The 24716-nt window shown below is 40.4% G+C and overlaps 1 protein-coding gene across 4 annotated transcripts in view; it reads right to left on the bottom strand.

Moving 5' to 3' along the window:
- LOC111595466 (hemicentin-1) overlaps positions 1–24716 on the bottom strand; it is a 174413-nt gene that overhangs the window by 30500 nt on the left and 119197 nt on the right. For 3 of the 4 annotated variants that reach the window (XM_023309229.2, XM_023309231.2, XM_023309230.2), the window contains exons 3-6: positions 11547–12328; positions 3199–3376; positions 2321–2547; positions 1349–1502 (exon numbers count right to left, since the gene is read on the bottom strand). In XM_023309229.2, coding sequence (XP_023164997.2) covers positions 1349–1502; positions 2321–2547; positions 3199–3376; positions 11547–12328 — 1341 coding nt within the window. Of the gene's footprint in view, positions 1–1030; positions 1107–1348; positions 1503–2320; positions 2548–3198; positions 3377–11546; positions 12329–24716 lie in introns of those variants that run through there. The other variant, XM_023309232.2, reaches the window with a different exon arrangement.

Below are 24716 nucleotides of genomic sequence, written 5' to 3'. Positions count from 1 at the left end.
ATTACTGGAATCATTTGCTGTTTTCAGTGACCTTGAACTGTGTTGTGGTTAAATTGTATATATCAGATAAATATCTGAAGCAAATGCATCAGACTTATAAGTGCTAATCAACTTGTTTAAAAATTGCTTTTTGACTTTGCCACAGATGTTTGCCTTTGCTTGCCGAATGGCAGTTAATTAAAAACTTTGTCAAAGCTGTTACTTTTGATTTCTCTGTGGCAGTGCTTGTTTCTTTTGCTGCTCTTGTTGACATATCCCTCTCTTATAAAGCCTTGCTCCATTTCCATTATATTATTTTTTTTAGCTGCTGCCTCTGCACTTTCCATTAAATAATTTCACCTTTGCTTTCTTTTATTGCTGCAGCTGCAGCTGCATAATAATTTCTTTGCCTTTGTTTTCCTTTGCCCATCGCCGACCTGTGACTCCACATAGCCTGTCCCATGGAGCTGGCCCGCCTCGTGCACCTGCCTCATGCCACAGCCATGATATTATCCTTTGGCCACGCCCAGGCAGTTGCGTACCTCGTGGCGTGTGTTAACTTTAGCAATTTAACTTTTTAATCAACATTTGCTTTTTGGTTTTCACTTTTACTTGTCGCACTCGCACCACCTGCCCCACTTGCCTCACTCTCGCTATCGCTCACTGTGTTAATTAAACAAGGTGCGATATTCCTCGTGTTGGGCTTTTATTAAAAACTTTTTCAACATTTAAATATGATGCCAAATGAGTGCATGACTTACTGATTGACAGACTAACTACGCTTACACACACATAAACTGATATGTGCAATTAGCTCTTTTCACATTCAGCAGTTAGGTAAATTAAGTTTTTTAAACGGGTTTTTTATTTCTTTTTTGCTGAATAAACTTTGAGTATATATTTAAATGAATATATATAGATATATAGGAAATTGTTGAGTTTAATGATGAATGTTCATGACTTTTAGCACTTTATAAAGATGCTGGAAACTTCGATAACTGGTTGGCACAAATAGATAATTAATAATTCGATTTCCATTTTATGTTCACGTTTTAGCTGTGTACTTTAGCTGAGAAATCCGGCAACGATAGGCTTCCGGCACATCCGTTGAGTGAAAATATAATCCACTTATATGGGAAATTAATCAATTGAGATATATATATAATTGAGACTTCACTTAATGAAATATTCAGGTTATTAAAATTAAATATAATAAAATTACAGTATAATCGTAGAAATGTGGCTAAGCTTCAGACTCATTGTTAAAATGTTTAAAATGAAAAGGTTTTGTGATATACTTATAGCTTGGTAAGGTATCTTGAAAAAAATAATAAAACTTTAGAGAAATGAACCGTAAATTCAAACTTACACTGCACATCGAGGAGTAGAGAGGCATTCTGTCGTATCTTGAGTGTAGGATGTTCCATGACACATAAGATCCTTGCATTGTGATGCGCCCTGTAGACGGCGGGCAAACGGGCCTCGCTCTTGGCGCCGCTGTTGATTTTGTAGCCGTTCTTATCCTGTGCGAGGAGATAAAGAAAAGTGGTGGGATGCTTGATAAAAATTCCATTACATTTTAAGACTTAGACTAGGACAAATTGGGCGAAATGACAAGGCAGTCAGGCCAGCCAATTAGTCTGGGCCTGTTATCAGCGCGACATCATTAATTTAAATTAAAGCGTCAGGACAAGGGCAAGGGCAATGGCAATGCCAACGCCTACTCTGGCAGCAGCATTTCTACGTCGCCCGCACCAACCGCGCTCCTTGACATGCAAATTTGTTGGCACAGTTTTCAATCAATCATCCGGTGCGCCTGTAGTTGGGGACCAAGCAGACCAAACACGCAAATTTGTGGCATTTAGGGTCTACGACAAACAAACACACCCACACACACACACATATAGAAAACTTACACACACAAACATACACATACAATAAACACTCGTGTCGACATCTTCGATGTGTTTGACAGGTGGCTGCGGGTGGTGGGTGGATTGGGTGCTTTGAATGGTTGGATGGTTGGATGGTTTATGCAGCGCTTGACCAAATGTCTGCTTTTCATTATGCTCGAGTGCAAGACAAACAAATTTGGCGTAACCGCAGCCAAGTGTCCGTCCGGAGATCCGTTGTTTAAGCCGTAGCCAGAAAAGCCACCGTTATCCACACTTCATGTGTTTGCTGTCTCTCTCACTATATCTCCCAGCTCTTATGTCTGCATAGCTTGCGGTTGCGCCTGGTTTGCATTAAGACGACAATCCAATATGTCAAAGTGTCAGCCAAACGCATCGCCACTCCATTTCTCTAATGGAATGCTGAACTAGATGTAGCCAGTACTAACCTTCTCGTTCTTGATCTCCTCCAGCTCCAGCACCTCGGCGGACACCTTCTGGGCATGCCGATCCACGCCCGGACTTAGCAGCACCTCCCACGTGAGCGTGGGTCTTGGATTGCCACCTTCGCTGACGCAGGCCAAGTTCAGCTCCGAGTTTTCTTTCACAGGCACAAAGATGTTACCTGCATCCAAGCGACGCGAGTCTATCAGCAAATATGGAGGCTTGGGACGATCTGCAAATAACAATTATAAACAGCAAGACATTTTTCTATGAGTACATAAATCAAATTAGCAATAAAAATCTAGGAAGTTGCATAGGTACTTCGTATACAGCTTAGTATTATTTAATATAAATATTTATTATATATCTATACACTGCTGACTATCTTTTATTTTTAATTGCTTGTCATATATTTAAAATATGTTAATATGTAAATCAAAAAGATTCTGATTCGGAATATAATAAACTGAAATAAAGCAGCCTTTGAATTAAATTAGAAAATAGTTCAGCTAAACCAAAATTCCGAATACATACCCCAGTGACTTATCAAAGTGTAAGTCCTAAAACTTAAGAAGAAATTGTCGAGTTTTTTTAAGTAAAACACGTGCTAAAACTAGACGACATTTCACTAAGCTGGCACGCACCTAACGGCAGCGCTTTGTAGTTTTTGTCATTTGAAGCTAGCTTAGCGCGTGCACAACTGTACCTGCGAATCGGCTAATAGGGAAAGTTTTTCTTTTCTCGACTTGGCTCATTGCCCGGCTGCATGTGCCACGGGCTGAGCCAATTTCGCAAATGTAACGACCTTTTTAATATTTGTCTAAACTTTTATATGCGCCAGATCTTCGCTGGTGTGCTATCGGCTGTTTTCCTTGGTACTCACCTAGGACGACCAGCTTGACGGGCCGAGCATTTTCTGTGTACCGTCGGGTATTCTCCGCCTCGCACTGCCATTTGCCGTCATCCTCGAGCATGACATTGGTGATGGTTAGCGCTCCATTAGCCTCCTTGATAAAGCGATAGTCGGTGACGCGCGTCGTGCGGTCCATGGCATGCACCACCTGCGGGCAAATAATGAGAGAGAGAGAGAGTGGGTGAGTGGGTTTTGAGGCATTAAACGTAATGTCTACTGAGTTGCAGCCACTGTGGAAATTATGCAAATGCCTTTGGCCAACTTTTAATGCAACACCCACAAATTTTTTGATAAATTCAATGATCCTATCGCACCCTTGATGCTATCCACCAGTTATACAGCTCCCGTTCAGTTGCCATGTGTGTGAAAGAATTGTTTTTTCACTCGTAATATTTTAATACGAGCAGCTTTTATTTACACTTTTATTACAATTCACTTCAAACAAACGAAAATAATGATAATTTAAATGCGTTTGTGCGGCGCCCCAGCAAATCCACTGAGTACAGTTACTGTAATGTGGCAACAATGAACTCTTACTGGCTTACAAAAATATGAAAAACAAGAATGGACGTTAAATTGCGGCCAATAGTTGTCCTGCCCGTCTCTCTGTTTGTCTGTCTGCCTGTCTGTGTGTCTGGTGGCTCTCGGACTGGGCTTAATGTTCAGTGAAATTTATGTGCGCATTCAAATGCTGTACAAAAATATGAAAAATATTCGTAAATACGATGGTAAGTGCGGTGCGTGCTTATTGGGGGCGTGGAAACATTCTTTTCAGCATTCATAAATAATTTTAATTGCATTTGCACACCAGAGCTTAACCTTTAACAGCGCATTAAGCTGTCGCAAATACTCATAAGCTGCCCGTATCCTTAAAGTTCCCGGATCTTACGACTATATCATAAGGATAACGCGAGTACTGCGCCAATAGTTTTAGATAACGAACTTCTAAGAAAATGATCTATATTTCTTATTAAACTTTTTGTAGAAATATTAAATTATCTAGGTATTTTAAATTATTTCTATGAATTTAGTTTCTCACTTATTTTAGAGTTCTTTATTCTTCTTTTTGGCAAACAACTCTGTGATTCGCGGAGCTGCAAATCTATCGCAGGTTAGGATCTCACATAAAAAATGGACAACAATTATGGAAAATCGAAAGCAAAAAGTGCTCGACTAACAAATACCCCGTATTTAATTTGAATACGTGAAAATAAAATTGATTAAAAAATATTGTTTTTATTCTTTGTAGTTTTTTGAATGAATAATATATATTTCGTGCCGAAAACTAAAAGAAAATAATAACTACAATAAATAATAACTAAATACAAAATATAGAGCTAAAATATTTTTGCACACAACTCTGTTGTTTTCCTACATAATGCGCTCGGCTTTTCGTAGATGAAGCCAAATATAATAAATTAAAAAAAAAATATGTATGTAAAATAAATCTGTATGAAGTGTAGTATAAACAAAATATTTGTATTCCGCGCTTCCGTTTCCGTTGCGTGCGAGTTTCAATTATTTGTTAGAACCCTTTCCTCTCGCAGCTACTGATTTTTTTTATAAATTTTTGAAAAGCAGCGCAAATATTTATGCGTGCCTGGATTTTAGCAATTTTTTCTTGCTGACTTGGCAGCGTGTTTTGTGCTATCTGTGTGTGAGTGCGTTTATGTGTGTGTGGCTCGGCTTCCGCTGAGCATTTGCTGCAGTCGCCGCGGCGGCCATTTCAGAAATTTATTAACCAGCGGCCGACGCTAGACGCAACGCATCGCATCGCATCGCATCGCATCGCAACTGGCAACTGGATTTTCAGACTGTGCAGCGACGCATTCAGTTGGAAATTTATGAGGTAACATGGCACAGAGATGCCAGTTTTGGCGACTGCACACCTGCAGCGCTCTCTGTATGTGTTTGTGTGTGTGTGCGAGAGATTTTGGTGGGGCAACATGGCCGCTAGACAAAAGCGTTAAATGAGCGTGGCAAATCCTTGTTTACAGCGTCGAGCGGCCAGCGGATTACACGCTCGATTGTTTTGGCCACCCGAGCCGGACCCAAAGTCCAGGCCCAGAGCCGGCAGCCAGTTTGCTGGCCATTGTTGTGGCATTAAATCTCACGCATGCGACGGCCTCGCAGCGATCTGTTTTCTGGTAATTATGATTTTTCGCCTTTTTGTCTGCCATTGTTGTTGTAGTTCTTTTTTTCCTTTGTTTTGCAGCTGCCTCAATTCGCATAAATTGTTGCATATTTGAAGGCGCATTTGAGTTTAACATGCGCATAACTTTGCATAATTTGTGGCATCGTTATCTGGCGACTGCCATTTTTGGCTTTCGGTTTGGTTTTGGGGTTTGGGCTTGGGTTTTAGTTTTGGTTACGTGTCTATTGCAGATGGTGACATAGCCAAAACTAAATGCTATTTTTTCTGTTATGTGTTGGGCTGGTATTTTTGCATTTGCTCTTGGTATTTTCTAATTGCGTTGTTTTAATTTTTGTCCATTTGCAATTTACAATTTACATTTGCCGTGAGAGATACGTATTCGCACATTTTATATGTGCATTCGCTGCCCAATATTTATGACTCTGTACAATTATGCAAATTTCTGTTTAGCCGGTTATATGATTTAATTATTTTACGCATCCCAAATATAAAAATATATACATATATTTATACATTAAGCATTGCTAGTTGTGTTTCGGTCAAATGGCATGCAGCAAATAATATTTGTTGTTAGCAACAAACATAGTTTTTACACATGAATTGCTACAATTTTTCAACATTTACATTTCAACATTTCATACTGTATTTTTCAAAAAATATAAAGGATATATCTTTATATGAAAGTATATAATATGATGTTGTTCAAATTGTAACGTAGGAGACAAGAAATCTTAATATGCATTCCAGAGTTGGGGAATAATTGTATGGACTTATATTAATAAGCTCTTGCCTTTCTTAAAATATTCATTTACATGTCCAAAAGAACAATCTAAACATTTACAACATATTCGGCAACCTAATTTTTCTAATTAAAATTATTTTGAATATGGGTTTAATTGCCCTAATTAGTTAAGCACTAGATACCAAGCTTTTAGTTTCTTTAGTTGCATTCAATCTACTTGTTCAAGCAAACAGTCAGCAGAGAGTAGAAGTAGTAAAGGAAGTCGAAAAATGACTACATATATGTAACACTCTTATTCTCTTATTCTCCCGCCGGCTCTCATGCTATCTCTCTCTGTCTCTGTGTTTCTCTCTCTCTGTGTCTTGCTTGGAATTGCAAAAATCTTGTCAGCAAACATTACTCGCTGCCTGTCGCTGGCGCTGCCGTTGCTGTTGGCCCAAAGCTACTAACTTGAAATTGCTTTCGGCAAATATATTAGCCTCTTGATAATTTTCAACAATAAATTCTTTGGCACACACACTCACACACATGCTGCGGAGCGAGAGGAATGGGGAGTTTGGCAGCCACTCAAAGTAGCTAAGGCTAGCTGCATGACTGCATAGGGACCTCCAATGGATTGTGCAGCGCTCCAGAAAGTACAACAAAAGTCGCTCATGTTGCAAGCTGTCAGTGCAACACTTGTCGCATGTCATTGCCGCAGTTGCACTCGCAATGGACACATGCGGAGCGGTGCGGGCGAGGGTATTTCGAGCGAGTGTGTTTGTTGCAGAGTTTGCTGAAGACAGCGCACAAGACGAAAGTCAGCGAACAGCAGCTGAAATGCAATTGCAAATGCTGTTTGCAACGTGAGCAGGCAGTGGAGGTGGCGCTCTGGCGTGGGTTGATAATGATAAAATATATTTGTTAAGCCAAGAGCAGTCAAAGCGAAGACATTCAAATGCTCTATTTCAGAAAATTCTATAATCTCTAAAGTTATCAATTCAGTTCTTATTGTTGGTTGCATATTAATTATTAATTTTAGGTAACAAAGGATATATTTTAAGCTTCCAGAATTAAAAAGTCCCCTGATTGTAATTAAAATTGATTGTAATTAAAATTCATTGAGTATTTTCTGATTTTCTATTTAATATATTGTAGTATAATTATAAAATCTAAACTCAGACGAACCAAACCTGATTCGATTGTCAGCCTTTAAGGCAACCAGCTCTTTTTCGAATGTAGTTGAATTAATTGAATTAGTAAGCAAATCGTAGTTTCGTAAAAGCCAGTTTCGTAACCCGTATTGATCGAGCTGTAAATTGAAGAGCTGCAAAGCTTATATATTTCAGAAGCCCTCTTAATAATCATCTTAATTTGCTGCTTTTGGTAAGAGAAGAGCATTTTAATTGTGGCGCAGCTGTGGCGCGACTATCTCAGGCAACGTCTCACATTGTTGCCGCATCATTGTTGTAATTGCAGCCGCCGTGGTTCAGCTGCCCCTTTCCAGCCCTAGTCTAAAAAGCATGTGCTCCGTTCATGTCTTCGCTTACACATGGTTGGCTTTTGTTTTAACACAACTAATACAATTGCACCGTGGGGAAATGTTGCCTCTGTCGTTGCTGCTGCTGTTGCAACGTCAGCGGCGTTGATTTTATTTGCTAGCGAGCAAAGCTGATGAAGTGGAGTGAAGCTGGAGCTGAGGCATTCCCGGCCAGAGTCCCGACACTGTTACTAACTTAATAAAGTTGTCAAAGGTACAAAGTAAGCGGCGTGTTAGCAGCTTGCCACGCCCTCTGCAACAGCCGCTGACGTTGCATTGTTGCTTGATTTTCATTTGGGGATTTGCCGCCTTCAGTCTGAGTGATTAATTTCTTGGCTTGATGTGATTTACTTACAACTGCAGTCGCTGCCGCAGCTGCTGAGCACCACCGAGCACCGCCAAGCGAATCACTCTATTAATGTCATGCATTAAGTTTTGCCCTGAGTCTTCTAATTGACTAATGGAGGCTTAAGGCGGCTTTTGACAGCCAGACCCTTTGAGATTTATGTGCTCCTAGCTGCTGGTAGGCCACATAAAAAGCGCCAGCTCCCGCCACCAGACAAAGTCTGTTGACCTTAAACCTGAGCCATGACAACAGCAACAAACAGTGGGGGCTATAAATAAGTTGCAGCCTGCCAAGCGCCACAAAGTATGCAACAATGGCCAACGAGCAAAGATGCAACCATAAAAACGACGCATCACTTTTACTCACAACGATATGGCCGCAAAAATGTAGGGTATCCCAGGCTGGCTATACTGCAACTGAATGGGAATTCAAAAACTCAAATATCAGAAACCACATTTCATCGAAGTATTTATTGGTCTAGACAAAGATTAAGCCTTCTCATATTTTAATATTTAATTTTTCAGATTGTTATTCAACTGAAAGTAAATAAAATAAAAATTTTTAAAATTTAATTTAATGTTTTTCGAAACTGTTCTTAATATTTTATAATTATCGAATGCAAATTTTTTTATATATTATATATAATTTACAGTGATTACAGTATTAAATCACATGCGTAACTAAAACTGAAATTTTCTACCAATTTTCACAACAGTCGCCCTCGAGTAGAGTATACCGGTTTGTCATAGCTGTCGCTTCACATAAGTTGTTGTTGCATAGCTGAAACTTAAAACCGCAAGCTTTATGTCTGGCCGTTGTCGCCTTTGAACATATTGCACAATAAAAGCTAGCAAATTGCGCGTAGACAAAAGCTTAGCCCAGCCTTGTGTTTAAAGGCCGAGGCTGGTTGCAGATGGGGTCGAGGCAGCTGCAGAACAACGTGTGCAAAAACAGTGCAACAAATTTTTACGGCAAATAAAAACAAACGCAATCGATAGATGCGAAATGTCGCAGAGATTGCAAAGTCATCTGATTTTTTTGATAGCACAAACAAGTGCAGCAATCAGGGACAGCAGGCGACACAAGCCAGCAGCGAGAGCAAAGACGTGCCTGTCACATTTGGTGTGTGCAATACGCCAAATGGCAGCTGTTGACAGCCAATTTGGTGGATTTTTTCCAGCGATGGTATTTCTTAAGTTACGCGTTTCGACTGCGTGCAATATTGAATTTAATTTTCGTATAGAATAAACAGCAGACACCGTGCACAACAACAACAATAACAACAACAACGAGGCCAACTGCTAGTCAACATTGGCAGCAACAATGTTTGCATGCGCCGCCCATAAGTACGCAACGCTTTTTGCCAAAACCAACGCTCACACACACAGAAACACCTGGGCCAGGTGCTGGTTGAAGCGTCAGTGAACTGCCAAGCCAAGCCGCAGACCAACAGCCGAGGCACGTACACAGAGTGCTGCTGTTGTTGTTAGTGTTGCAGTTGCTGCTGTTGTTGTGTTAGTTTCAACTATTATTTGCCCATCAACAACTTGGCCTGCCCACTCGTTGCTGTTGCTGTAGCCGTCGCCGTTGTTGCAATTTACACTACACAAGAGCAGCGCTAGCAACAACAACAACCACAATACAAACAACACTGAACAACGGCAACTGCAAAATAAACAAGAGGAGTAAAGTAAGTACGACAAGTCGAGCACCGCACAGATGTTTTGTTGTTTATACATAAATATATATAGCTTGCCTCAAGTTCTGTAAAATGACTTTCTGATGAAGTCATTATGATAAAAAACTAAATTGTAAAGATCACAAGCATTTTCTTTGTTTTAATTTCATATTATTTATGCTTAAATAATAATTATATATTATTTGCTAATATCTTTACGAAAACTTTGATTCTATTTTTAAATTAAATTCAATTCCGTTAAAAAAAGTTGTTAATAAAATATATTAAATATGTTCAATGAAGAGCTTTTGATCAAATTCTGTAATAAAATTTTGAAACGTTTGCAATAATTCCTTTGAGCTCCACCGTTGCATACACTTTTTCTGCAACTCTCAGTTTTTTTCGTGAAGTTTCATAAATTTCAACGTGTGCGTGATGCATACTATCATCCACAGTTTTTGCTGGGCTGCCACGGAAAATGTTCTCGACTGCGGCCGCTGGCTGGCAAAGCGGTTATAATTGCATTACGCCGAAAGGTAGACTAGCTTTTTGCCCCTCCACGCCGACTGTTTGCACTTGCAATTACAACTCAATAACTTTTGCCGGCTGGTTGTTAACTTTTGCGCCATGTTTGTTAATTTTGTTGCAGCTTTTTGGCTCTTTGGAGCTGCTGTTGCTGCTATTGCTCCTGCAGCCAGCTGTTTACTTTTTTTCAATTTAACTCGTTAGTTAAAGCACGGGCAGCAGCCAAAAAATAGTGTGGGACTGTAATTTGCATTTGTATAATATTTCGCTGCAGCTCGAGGGCGTTGCCATAGAGCACAAAGTTGTAATTAGAAGTCGGCCATTGCATATAAAAAAACAAAAGCCACCAGTTAGGCCACGACTCGGCAGGGGTTCATAAGGAGCAGAGGGCAGCAGGTCCTCTGACAGATGAACTCTTAAAATGCTTTTGACATCAGAAACTATCAAATAATAACGATTATCCTATTTGCATAATGCGGCATTTAAACGACAAATAAGCAGAAGCACAAAAGCCAGACAGAGAATGGAAATGAGAATGGTTGAGAGACAGGCACAGATAGAAAGAAAGAGAGAGAAGAGGAGAGGTGACACTTGAGACGTCTGACAGGAAGATAGAAGACAGCATCCGAGGGGCAAAAAGGGAGAGACCAGTGAGGACAAAGGACAAACGTAGTGCAGGCGGCAATAAAAAACAACTAAGAATGTTCTTACTCAAACTATGCGTCAAAACTATAAAATACCCTATAATCAAATAAAAAAGTTGTATTAGATTAAATATAAGTATAATACAATTTTAAGTGCTGTTGTTGCTACACGTGTTTCATTTTAAAAAGATATTATTTCGCCTTCTCAGAGGTGTTTGATTTATTCATCGAGTTTTTTTAATTAATTAAATTTTTAACTATATATTTTTCTACATAAATATATCTATATATATATATATATATATTAGATACTTTTTTATATACGATTTCTTTACCATATAAATATAAAATTAATTTTATTTAATTTGATTTATAAAAGTTTGAACTTAAAAACGATATATTTCTCTAATATACTGCTATTATATAATATGAGTCGGTTGGTGGTTTCTATTTATATTTTTACTCATCCGCTAATAAACAAAAAGCTCGAACTTAGACACCCAAAAGGCACTAACTAATGGGTAGAAATATTAAAATGCGAAAACTGCGAGACAGCTTAAGAGACCCAAAGGAAGCGCTAGTAGCTAACGGGCCGCACAAGAATGCAATTAAAGTCAAAAACTGCAAACAAGTTGGCACCTCCGACAGTTGCATTTAGAGTTGGCTGACATTGGGTAGGTAAAGTAAAGTAGCAATTGATGTCACTTACCTGGCCATTCTTGTACCACATGCTGGAGGATATGTCCAGGTCAACCTCGCACATCAGCCTAATCTCTGAATGCTGGTCTGCATATACCACCGACATCTCCTCATCCTCGTACGGATTGGGCAGCACAGGACGTAAAGGCAACGCCCGCGGACCCTCCAGAGGCCCTTCATCGTCCAATAGGTCTGCCTCGTCTCGGCTCTTCGCAAACAAATCGCGTGTGGCAGTGCCACTATCAAATTCTTCCACATCATCAATAATAATGACGGGCTCCTTAGGCTTGGGCTTCAAATCTTCCGGTGCCAGATGCACCGTAGATCGCGCACGCTTCGCTTTCATCGTTGTCAAAAGCCCAGCGAGCGATCTATTTGTATACGCCGCGACGGTGGCACTGGTTGCCACTGTGGTGGCGCTGGACATAACTGTGGGCAACTCAAGTTCCTCCTCCTCCGTCTCCCGACGCAGTCGCGGCTTAGCCTCCTTGTGCAGGACCGCACGATGGGCCTGGTGCACACGATGGTTTTTCAGCTGCGCCTTCCATTTGGCCACCTTTGCCTTGGCACAGTTCTTGGCACATTTGGAGGGTTTACTGTTGTGACCCACCAGCTTACGGTCAACTGCTAGCTGGTGCATTCTCTGTGCATCCACTGCTAGCTCGAACGAGCTTTGCGCCAGAAGCGGCTTCTGCTCTGATATGCTGCGCCATTTGCTGGCTGCGTGCTCGGCGGGTGTCGTCTTCGGTAACGACTTGGCATTGATATTTTGTTGCTGTGTATAGGTGGTGCCTGGAAGAATAAAAGTCGATTAAAAATATATTAAAATTGAATTGAATAATATATATATAACAAAATATTAAATATATATAATAACTGGGGAAGTAGATGTTTCAGTGAGATGATTTTCAATTTATAGATTGCCAAAGAAACTATGAAAGCACACACACTTAAGTAAATAAATACTTCGAGATATTGTTCTGAGGTATCGACTCAAAAACGAAATATTTATGATATTAATCATAGATAGCATGCATCATATATTAATTCTGTCAAACTATATTTCAGTTTTCTATTTGTTGACGAGTAAATAATTAGTTGTCATTCTCTTTAAAAGCCCAATACAGTGCTCAAAGTCTTACCTTACAATATCGCTGCACAGCAGTGACCCAAATGCGAATGCATGAACAATTCAATTTGCACGTATCTAACAGCTGCCTTGGCAACAATGCTGGGACAATGCCCCAAAGGAGGTCGTCCGGAATACCTGACCAAAAGTGATGCAAAAATGCCAATGGCAATACTTTGGGAATGGGAGTATCAATTACATTGCACTGTAACGTGTAAATATCACAGAGCACATGCGCTTACAAGGCTCATGCATTTATTTATGATATTTTACAGTGGGCCCCCCAAAAATTGTGTGTGCTGAGCAACAGCTCTATTTGGGTTAGGTAGACTGAGGCGCCCAACTGCAGAAATGTGTTGCCGTATGTATGCAAATCTTTTGCTAATCCTTTGCCATGCAAAGCAATTTTCAAGCCTAACTTTTGTTTGGCTGCCAGCCTCCACAATGAAGTAGGAGTAGACGAATATACTCAAACTCTGGGGCTGTTGTCACTTTGGCAACTCTGGATATTGTCTGGCGAAGGCTGCTGCTACTGCAGCTTCTGCTGTTGATAAATTTACACAAGTGTATGACAAGCTTTCAAATGGTAATTAATATTCATCTGAGACGGGGGCCATCAAAAGACAACGCGTTCAGTATCTCATTCCCAGTCACAGTGCCTATAGTGCCCTCTCTGTCTAGCGTACATTGTCCACCTCCCACACACATATAGGGAGTCAACTGTAGCCGGCAGCTAGGCGCTTTGGCAGCCAGTGTGGTAAGCTGACAAAAGCAGTGGCAACTCCAGTTGGTTGCAACCCTATTCTGTTTTGGGCTCCACGGCCATTGTCATTGTCTTTTGTCTCAGCCCTTTCCTGGTTTGGGGGCGGTGTTGCTATTCTTTTTACAGTGGGCGGGGCGGGGAGCTGTACGGGAGTGTGCTTTTCCTGTTGCTGTCGGTGTTTGTAGCTAAATTAAAGTTGTCATTTTTCAAGTGAACGCACAAAAGTATGCATTGCGCCTAATAAATTTGCACTCAGCAACTCTGGCAACCCTACCAATGCGCTCTCTCGAATTTCCTGGCTGAGGCACTCATAGGCATAACTTAACAGCCCGTCCAAGTCATTTGCACAGCAGGCGGCAGTCGTGTGTGTGCTTGTGTGCAAAGACTTATAGCCATACACACATACGCACACACACACGCACACACATACGACACTCACCCAATTCAGAGAGGACAGGCTGCGTTAAAATGTTTTCACAACAGCTTAAAAGTCTGCTACACTTTTTGCATAGGCAGCCAGCCAAGTTGTATGTCTGTGCGTGTCCATGTGCGCGCGTGTGTGTGTGTGTGTGTGTATGTGTTTGTCTTGTTTGTTTACATGCAGTTGTAGTTGTTTGTGCTGTAACTTAAGTTGTAAATGAAGATTGCGCCGGAAATTGCACAAAACTGACAGCGTCTTCACTGTACAACCGACTCAGCTACCCAGCCCCAATCCTTGTCCTTCCTATCTTCTAGCCTTGCTCCGCCCCCGCACCGCTCGGCAGAGCTCTTTATATGCGTGTAAATTTAATGAAGCTGCCATCCACGCAAGCGAGTTGCGAGTTCCCAAAGAAAAGTGGGCGCGGCTCATGCTCATGCATTTCGGGGCGTTGCAAATTTCTCTGGCATACACGAAATACGTTGCATACGTTGCGGCGCATAAATTGCGTGTGGTGTTCTGTACGGAGCCACGGTTGAAGGGGGCTGCTTGCCCCGAACTGAACCCAACGTTGTTGTTTGGCAGTTAATAAAATTGTTAGTTTTGGGGCTAACCTTGTTGGCAGCGTGTTGCTCATTAGGCGGCTGAACTTGGTAGTCGCAAAACTCTGAAAAGCCAGTTGATTGGTTAGGTAATACACACATATTGAGGCGTATTGGCAAGGAAAGGCAGTCGCAATAAGTTTGAGTATTTACCGGTGCAACTTTATTTTAAACTTGGAATATACACTTGACTTATATATATATTTTGTAAGCTGAATGAATTAGAAAAAAGTATATAATTGGCAGCACAGATATTAAACATTTCTCTGTCGTGAGGGTGATATTAATATAGAGTTGTCGATATGATGGATAGTCTTTCATTTGTAAAGTCTTTTTTAAATAAAAATGGAACATGAATATGTGTTTTCTATCATTGGATATTTTCTCTGACTTTTTTATTATTGCTGGCAAATCAATGCAATTTTGCTATAATTGCAATGTTATTTGCAAAAATCATGCTGTACAGCGCTTCGTGGGGAGAGTTTCGCACTAAATGACAATTATGACCAGTCGACAGTTTGTGCACTATATATGTATAAATTTATATATACGTAAATAGACACAGTTTTTTCCATTAGGTCTCTGTGCGCTCTATCAATATGCAAAATGGCGATTGCATTTTCATAAACTGGCAAAGGGTGTACGTAAGGCCGCTTGCCCAGGGGCGTGCTGGGCAATCAAGCGCTGACATAATTACATGCTCGTATGCGAATATGTCAGCCTGATTACAGGCTCGCTCGTCCATTGATGAGAGCGGGGGCGCTGCGATGTGCACATGTAACAAGCAAATTTCATTGATTTTTTTTTCATTCTGCGCTGCACTGTGCCGATCGTTTTTGCCAGGCAAACATGCAAACGACATGCAGTTGAGTTGCATTTTTTAATATTTGCTTCCTTTTTTATTTAACCTCTTTTGCATTGCTTTACAATGGAGCGTTGCCAGGGCTGCCTACACACTTCAACTCTTTTTTAATTATGTCAACAATAATTTAATGCACTCGGATGCTGTGTGTGTATGGATCTGCTTGTGCTGCCAATAATAATATTATTTTATGTAAATGCCGTGCACTCTAATAAAAAATATTACCGAGCTGCAAAAAATTCCATGTGCTTATCAATGCAAATATAAGTGACGAAAAAAAAATGGGGTATATAAAAAATGGAAGTCGGGTGCATATTCAATATGTATTTTTTCTCGAGAATCGGGTGATTGCACTTGAAAACATTATCATTTGAGATAGATATGTGTTATAAATGTAAAATGGTATTTGTAAATTAGCGAATAATCAATGGAAACTTTTTGATTTAAATAGGGTTAGCTTAAAACTTTAATGGGCAATGAAAGCGTTAGTTAAGTACGTAACAAACGAGTCCACGAAAGCATCAATAATTAGATCAATACGAGTATTTATATGAGTTCAGTTGGCTTCAATAATTTTCAAATATTTAATGGCTTCATTTATTTCGCTCACATCTTTGATTCTACTCTTGAACTGCTTTATTACTAGAGTTGACGAAATCTTATGGTATAATAGCAAATCCTTACCAATCTCCATATAAGTATTTTTCAGCAATGCGTACTCTATGGTATATACACACAAAAACGGAGGCTATGGAGCAAGCATTAATTCATAGGGTAGTCAATATTCAGGACAGCCCACCGACAGCCCCATCATTAAGCAGACTTCAATTGTCAACACAATGCCTGTGCTCTGCATGCAACGCCCTCCTTTCATCGTCTTTTTCAAGTTCCTTTTGCTCTTGTTGCACATGTGCAGAGCGTTGCGCACAGAGCGTTGATTAGGTTAATGTCCTTAAGGCATAATACCAGCAGCTGGCTTTCCACTTTGCTCCCTTTGGAGACGACAGTCAAAGGCAGCACTTTAAACTGCCACGCCCGCCTGCTTTTGCTGTTGCTGCTGCTGTTGCTGTTGCGGCCTCTGTCTTCACGGTGCTCGCATGTGTAATGCATTGGCTGCAGCTGCAGTGGCAATTGCACCTGGACGAAGCTGGCTTCTGGCGTGCATTGTTTAAGTTTCATGACGTCGACAACTTTGGCAACCGCCACTTAATGCAAGCAAAGCCATGAGCAGCAGGACGTGAGGCTGGGGCAAGGCGTGGTTGTGCCCGTGTCTGTACTCTGTGCTTGCACTTTGCCTCGGTATGCCGTGCGGCTTTTGTGGCAATGGCTGCGTGGCAAACCAGCAAATACTTAACAATAACAACAACAACAACAACAACAACAACAACAACTGTGTAAACGCCAGTTGTGCGCGTTTTGGTATTTTTGCCAGTGCCCCGCTTCAGCTCTTTCGCTGTTGCTTATTTGCTATTTAAACTAAAAGCCTTTTAATCGATTCTAAATGGGCTGCAAAATTATTGTGTTAATATGCATTCGGCATTCGGCACTCGGCTCAAGCCATGTAAACACAGCAATCGTCTTGCAAATTAAACCATTTTCAGACATTGCGCATACAACGTGTGGCCTTGTGGCTATGGCCAAGGCGGCAACACGAAATGGAAAGTTGACAGCATCTGCCTCTCACCAGCCTGCAGTACTAACTACTAAATAATTAATTAATTAATGTGCTACAAGTGCAATTTGATTGCCTTCGTCTTTGCTATACACTCTCTATACACTTTGGCAGGAAGAAGAAAATACCTGTAGGTAATGCATACACTTAAATTTATTTATGCAACTCAAAAGCCATATGCTAATTGGCATAAATTCAGGAATTTCGTGAGACAGTCCAAATTATTGACAAGTTTAAGCATAAATAATTGAATTAAAAAATCAATAAAAGCATTAAAAACAAGTTGAACGAAAAGAATATTTGAAACGAGCTTGCTTGAATAATAATTATAAATAAAAGAGAAGAATTTTTAATTAGGCTTTTTGGTAGCTTAAAATAAATAACTGGAGCCGGAATATAACTGCTTTCAATAGTCGAATACAAATAAATATAGTTCTAAGTCATAGTTAATTGGAATTACTTAGTTAACCTTTGACATTTGTCACTTTATTTTTTGAACGAAGCTTAACTAATTGATCTCGTGGTTCCAATTAGTTACTCTCACACAAAACCTGCACAAGGCACCTCAAGGTCAACTGAATGTGCTAATATTTTACTTAGAGTGGTCCTCCTAAGGTTTTGTTTTTTGTTATAGTATTACGTGACAGTTTACGAAAATGGGAGCTTCCCTACTGCTGAGGACTCTGTGTCATTCGGTCAAAAACATTTTTTTATTATTATGCATGTGAGTAGAGCTTTTTGCTGGCCATCTGCTTCCCGTTGGCCTCTTGTGGCACATTAGATGTGGCCACGGTCAGTCGCTTAATGTGCACGGCAATTACTGGGCACTAACACCAGCTCTGTATCTCTCTCGTTCTCTCATACACTCTCTTTCTCCGTATCGTTTGCTGTAGCTGGCGTCGCACATGTCGCATATTGCTTCATTGCACACAAACACAAACAAACGGAGCGTCGACAATGTCAGCGACATTTACACAATGTCAACTATAAACTTACCAAGGGATGGAATGGCAGCAGTGGGTGCTAGAGTGGGATGGACTGGGCAGCAGGTCGTAGTTCAGGTGCAACTGGGTTACATTTGGACATATGCGTTGGCTGCAGCTCTCTGCTTTGCAATTGTGTCAAATTAATTGTCAACTGTTGTCCCTGCACCAGTCCATCCTTGTCCCACTAGCCTACGCTCGCCAGCTCTCTCGTTCGCTCTTGCAACATCATGTGTGCATGTGTATTTTATGCTGTGCCTGTGTCGTCTGTTTGATAAATTGCATTTAATGGTTGACGCCAATTAAGAACATTTTTGCTGCTGCTTCACAATTTTGTTGTTGCAGCCAGTTGCCAGTTTCCAGTTACCAATTTCAGCTGTCCCTTTCTCTTTGCATCACTTTTTTGGACTTCGTACTTGGCAGTTTCTTTCAATTTAGTAACTGGGCAGCGTTTTTAAAGTTCACTGATGTAACATGCAAGGCAACGGTCTAATAGAAATTGATAGCTTCACTTGCCAGCAGCTATATATAAGCCTTTATCTCATTTTCTCTATCTCCATCTCTCTCGCTCTCTTCATTTTCTCTCTCACTCATTCTCTGTCTGTCATTCTTTGAATGTTTCTCTCTCTGCACTGGCCACGTGCCTTGCTCATATTTCTCACTTCAGCACGCGCACATTACACAAAAACATCACATTTTATGCTCAACCTTGTTTGAGTCGTTTACTCTATATAATCAGTAGTTATAATAGTAACGTATCTCAAGGTAACTCGTGGCTTATGCATTATTTATGTAGCCTGGTGCAAATGTCAAAAAGTAAAACGTTTCTTTTCATCAGCATGCAGGAAGTCAGAAATCAGTTTACAAAATTAATTTAACTTTGATTTAACTCGACAGTCTTTCATACGGCTATTTTATTTAAATAATTGAACTTTATATTGCAAAAAATATTGTTTTCAGTTTGAATAGAGTATTCTGTACAATTTCGCAGAAAAGTTCGTTTAGATTTGGGTAAGGGCATTCCTGGACTTCTATACCATTCTACTACACTTGGCTGATTTAAAAAAACCGTGTTCTTTATTTCTGTGGTACGACTGGGGTCATTAGGCGTGGCAGCACTTAGCGGTTCTACGTGCTGTGCCCAGTGCCAGCCACAAATTAAGTATACGCCATGTTGCGCTGACTCCTAAAAGTATGCTGCAGTTTTGCTGCCTGCACAAACAAATGCTGAGACAACAAACCGACAGATGGACAGCCAGGCCGGAAATGGCAGGACGGTACAGAGCAGGACAAAAATGCCCGCAGTGTACTGGGCTTCGTTTCGTTTTGTTTGTTGTCTGTTTGTACGCTTGCGTGTGTCTGCAACTTTTGCTCCAGCATGAATTAAGCGCCAAAAATGTGCGAGGCACGTAAATAACTCGAGACCAACGTTCGAGCAGCACGTGACCAAATTTCGATGGCAACTTTGTTGCCGGCGCTTCCCGAAATTTTTCCATTTTTTCCCACCCTACTTTTTCAAGTAGACTTTTAGACGTTTGCTCTCGACTTTATCATGTTTTCATTTCGGGCAGCATTGCCTTTTTAATTTCTGCACATTTTGCTGGCGATGGGCCGCGGTGGACGTAAAACGGGGGCGTGGCTTTGCCACTTGATATCAAATTTTTTATACGATTTTTTATTTATTTGCATGCAATTTGTTTGTTTTTTGCTGCTGTTGTTTGTTGTTGCTCGCTTTGCCGCAGCGCCGAAATTAATGCAAATAAAACGAAGCGTAGGGCAATAAATGTTGTAGCGATTTGTTGCTGATGTTATTGTTGTTGTTGTTGCAGTGTGCAACATAATTTATTTACTTTTGAGTTGACTTTCCTGCACTGGGTATACCCTGTAGCAGCAGGCAGTAGTGGGTGTATAAATCACTAAATACAGATTATAGATAAGAAACAACTTTTTACTGTGAATTATGCACAAATTTTTTTAGCTTTGGGCTAGATGAGCTTTTTATATAATAATTATATAAATATATGATCAGCATCGTATTTCTGTCTTCGTTTAGCAATGTGCACAGGGTATCTGTGAGTCAATAGACCTTAAAACTATTTTATTTGCGCGTCGCGGGAAAAGCGCAATTAAAATGATAATTTCACAGTGTCGTGGCACGCCCCAACACGCCCCAACACGCCCCTCTGCAATGCCTCCTCACATAGTGCAATGGAGTAGTAGCAGCAATAGCAGTAGAGGGACCATTGCATTTCGCACGTACTGTGAATTATAACCATGCCGCATAAAAGTATGCTATAATTTTGCGCTTAAATGATGCGTGCTCAGTGCCTGCGGCCAGTCCTCATGCTGTGTCCTCTTCCTGTTCTTCTTCTCTCTCCCAATTCACCGACCATTTGGCTAAAATAGTTTTTTTTGTGCTATGCCGCATCGTAGCCTCTATTTGAGGAGCCATCCACTCCCATAAAAGTACCTTCAGCCCAGTCGCCCAACGCCCAGTCACTCCCGCTTTAGCCCTTCAGCAAATTTTATTGCATTCCTAGCACTCGACCATTTTTTATGCGCTTTAATTAATTCGCTTGGCCAAAAAAAGGAAAAAATGAAAACAAAAAACAAAGCAAATCTTATTAACTTTGGCTTCGCTTTGCGTTTCGACTTATCTGAATGCACACAAATCCAATAAGACAGGCGCTCCAATAAAAATCAATAATCAATGTCGAAGGGCCACCCCGAATAAATGAAGAAATAGCCGTAATGCTTTGCTTATTACCTTCCAATTCATTAAACGTGCCATCAAGCCGACATAGTCCCAAGACCGAAGCTCCTCTTACTGCCTCCTCATCCCCAACCCAAGCCTCTGGGCAGCCCTTTTCACTTAGCGCTGATGGCGGCCAGCAATTTTTTTAGTGTGTGCGTGTGTGTTCGAGTGTGTTGCTGTGTTGATTGTCTCTACGCCTCAGTAGGTATTTTTTCTTCTTTTCGGGTGCGTTCTTTTTCTTCTCGTTTCTAACCGCTGTACATTGACGCACTTTGTGGCTCAGAGCCTTAAATAAACATGGATCATGCGAATGTGAATACGAAAACAGAGCACACATTTGGGAAAATGTATTTTTTTTTTACTAAAGTAAAGTAGAATGGAGGTCATATGAAACACATTTCGTCTAAAGAAATGTAAAAAATATTTTTAAAGAAATTATCGTTTGACTTCCTCACAACAATATAATGTTTGCAACTTTTTGCAACTAACTTATGCCACATGCAGCAAGATTCTGACTGTTAAAGACTTTAAGTAAATATCCGGGATAGAAATTTACACTATCGGCTTAAATTCAAATTAGTGAAAATCTATAAGAACAATTGGATTATATATATTATTTTATTAACAGAAGGTTTACTTTAGCAGCAAAATTTTGCTAGACACTGTAGATTTCTCCCCGTTCCTGTCATTCTTCTATAGATTATTTTAGTCCAAATATCATCTCATTTCAATTTAATTCAATAAATCACACGAATGGTTCGTCTTCTAAGTAAAATATCCAGACACTTGGTTACGCACACACACGCGCCCTCTTATACAAACAATGCCTTTTCGGTGCTTTGAACCACGTCCAGTCTGGGATACTCAATCATTTTTACACTCAGTCTGGCAGGCTGACAGGCCAGCCGGCCTGCCGGCCCGCCAGTCCTCTGCCTTCCTTATCAGGCGTAAATAATCACAAACGTTGGCTAAATAATAAATACATATATGGGATGTACTTGGTCATACGTGTATATATACATATATACGCTTTACAGGCCTTGGCCGCCCCGCTCCGCATTTCGGCCCAATCAACTGGCATTAATAGCCTGGCGCAGTGAGGCACTTAGTCTGGGCGACTGGAGGCCGCTTTTCGTGCGGCATGAAAAATGATGCAACAGCCGTCTGAGCAGCAGGCATTAAGCGCGGTCGCATTTCCAAGCAATACGAAAATAAATATTAAATAATCATTTATTTTCGCAAAAGTGTGCTTTTTCTTTTTCTTATTGCTTGTTTATGTTATTCCCTGTTCCATATATGTTTGTTTGCCTGTTTTAACACCGGGCCTTATGCGTGTTATGGCATATGAGGCGACAATTTCTTTTGCTTAATGCCTGGCTGCGTCGTCCGTAGGCGGAAAAAAATCATACCATTTTACTTTTTAACTGCTCATTTTAAGTCTTTACAACAGTTTGTTTAATGGCTTTAAGTCACGATTACCTTTTGCGGTAATTTCAATTATAATAACGAAAGATGTAATATTGATTTATATTAAATATTTTTAACAAAATATCCAAAAATATAGAGTATAAACAGTCTAATTCAGTTTTACCTAGAACTATAGTAGATAATATATTTTAATTGAGATTCATTATTGATCAAAATGTATCCCCTATATTACCGAAAATTGAGTATATACTGTAAACTGAATATACAATTTTTGTAAAATTGAAGCTTAAGATCTATATAATATTCTGATATTTTTATCATCTATTAGCTAACAAATTGTCTGTTCTTCTGTGTAATTTACGTTGTATTTTGGGCCTTTTTTAATCAAAATTAAAGTTTTTACTTAATTAGTAATTTTAATTTACTTCTTTAGCCTTTGACTTGCATGAGCCCTTTATTTTTAAATCTATTTACTTTTCAGCTTTAAATAAAACAATTTGTAAAAGTTGTCTCCCTTCACCCACAGCCAACATTCCGCCACAAAAACCACCAAGGAAATGTGTGTTAAATATTATGCAAAAGTTGCAAATTGCGACTAAAAAGGCATTCGTAAAATTGCAGACGGCAAAACATTTTAATAAACTGTGCTCATACATCAAATGGCAGGTAATACACACACACACACACACAGACACACCGACGTACGCGGCAGTCATGGCAACACCTAAAGGCACATGCATGCCAACGCACACACACTTGCGCACGTAATTGGCGGCAAAACAATTAGTAAAATTTCACAGTTCAGAGTAAGCGGTGTCTATGAGTGTATTAGAGTAGTGCGTGTGTGTGTACTTAAAATATTTGTACACAAAACTGTGCATAACAGTATGCAGCAGCAAATAAACAAAAAACGTCTGACGAGTTGCCTAAGTTACAACTTGAAGAGCAGCTGGAGAGCATGAGCGGAGAGGGCGGCGCAGGCAACAGTTGTCTGCTGAACTCAGTGCGACTGTGGCAATCTCTCAAGTGGTAAAAGCCAAAGCATTGCAACTGTTGACACACTTTGGCAATTGCAGCAGTTGCTGTTGGGGGCGTGGCAGCAAAAACATTTTACTCGTTGCTGGACCCGTAATAAATTACCGTAATTTGCAAAACACTTAGTGCATGGGCTGAGCGATTGCTCCAGCATGTGTGAGAGTGTTTGCCTGTGCATGTGTATAAGTGTGAGAGGAGCATTAGCATACGTGCGCACTTTTTTAAGCAGCTGCAAAACATAGGCAAGCGACGTGTGGCAAAAGCAAAGGAATGTCGCAATTTCCGTTTGAAGCGCAGCAACTGGCAAGTTGCAAATGTCATGCATACACATAGACGAACACACACTTACACCTGGCTGTCAAGCCAGGCTCGTTGATTGGCTGTATAAGCTGCAAAGATGTAGACTCACCGAATCGCAGCGAGCTGCCTTAATGGAAATGCTATGCTGCATGTCACCAGCTGCCAGCTGCCATTTGTCAGCTGGCTATAGATGAAAGAGATCTTTTTCTATAAATGTCGCATGTGGCCTACTTATGGGCGCCATAGCCTCGCACATATTTAATTGGTATGCATCAATAAATAAATTTTATCGAACAAAATATAAAAATCAATTTCAAATCGTAAAATCGAAAAAAAGCTGTGACATAATTTTCTATAACTATATAGTATTTTTGAATTAAACACATGAAAATTGAAAAATTATATTTTAAATATAACTTCAAATACTAGCAACGAGAAGTACTTCTGTCAAGCACAGCCAAACTTGATTGCAAACATAGGACATTGACTGCAAGCTTTAATAATCTAATTAGGTTGTTTTACCAGCAGATAATATTAAAGAGCACGTACATGAAATTCGTGTGCTCAGCCAAGACAGAAGAGAATGACCTCCAACTGGAGCACCGAACTTTAAGGTCTTTTTCGAGTTCAATTCAGTTGGTATTTACTGGGCCGATTCGAGTGGACAACAAATCAGAGTGTGACATCGAAACGTCTTCAATTTGAAATGACGAGGACAATGAGCAGCGACTGAAACATAGTCGGAACATGGGCACTAGCAGCAGCAAGAGCAGCAGTTGTTGGGGCACAAGGCAAAGGAATAGCGAACGGATATGAACTGCAAGTGCGCTGACTGTCAATAGGAATGCCAACGGGAACGACGAGGACGAAGAGTATATCATCGTCATGCCGACGTTTGTTGTTGATGAGCTTCTTTTCGAGTGTCCACACACAGCAGAGACAACAACGACAACAACAATGAAACATAGCACAACTTGAGGTGGGCTGCCCACTTGACGCTTTTACTAACCTTTTCAACTTGTTCAAACAAGTTGGCAACTTCATTCGTTTTCTTGAAATGCTCGTCGCGTCCACTTGGCCGTTTGTTGGGGATGCGGGAGCAAGTCGCATCATGTTTGTACTTTTTGATGTCCCGGTTGTATATGTGCAACAGTTGCAAGCACTTGAAGTACTGCAGTTGTCAGCGTGCAAAAGAGCCACCCGCAAATATCAAGCATACGCCACAGTAACAGG

The sequence above is a fragment of the Drosophila hydei genome, unplaced genomic scaffold (assembly GCF_003285905.1).
Source record: "Drosophila hydei strain 15085-1641.00,03,60 unplaced genomic scaffold, DhydRS2 tig00000060-arrow-pilon, whole genome shotgun sequence".
Classification (NCBI taxonomy): domain Eukaryota; kingdom Metazoa; phylum Arthropoda; class Insecta; order Diptera; family Drosophilidae; genus Drosophila; species Drosophila hydei.
This window is presented reverse-complemented; position numbering and strand designations above follow the sequence as displayed.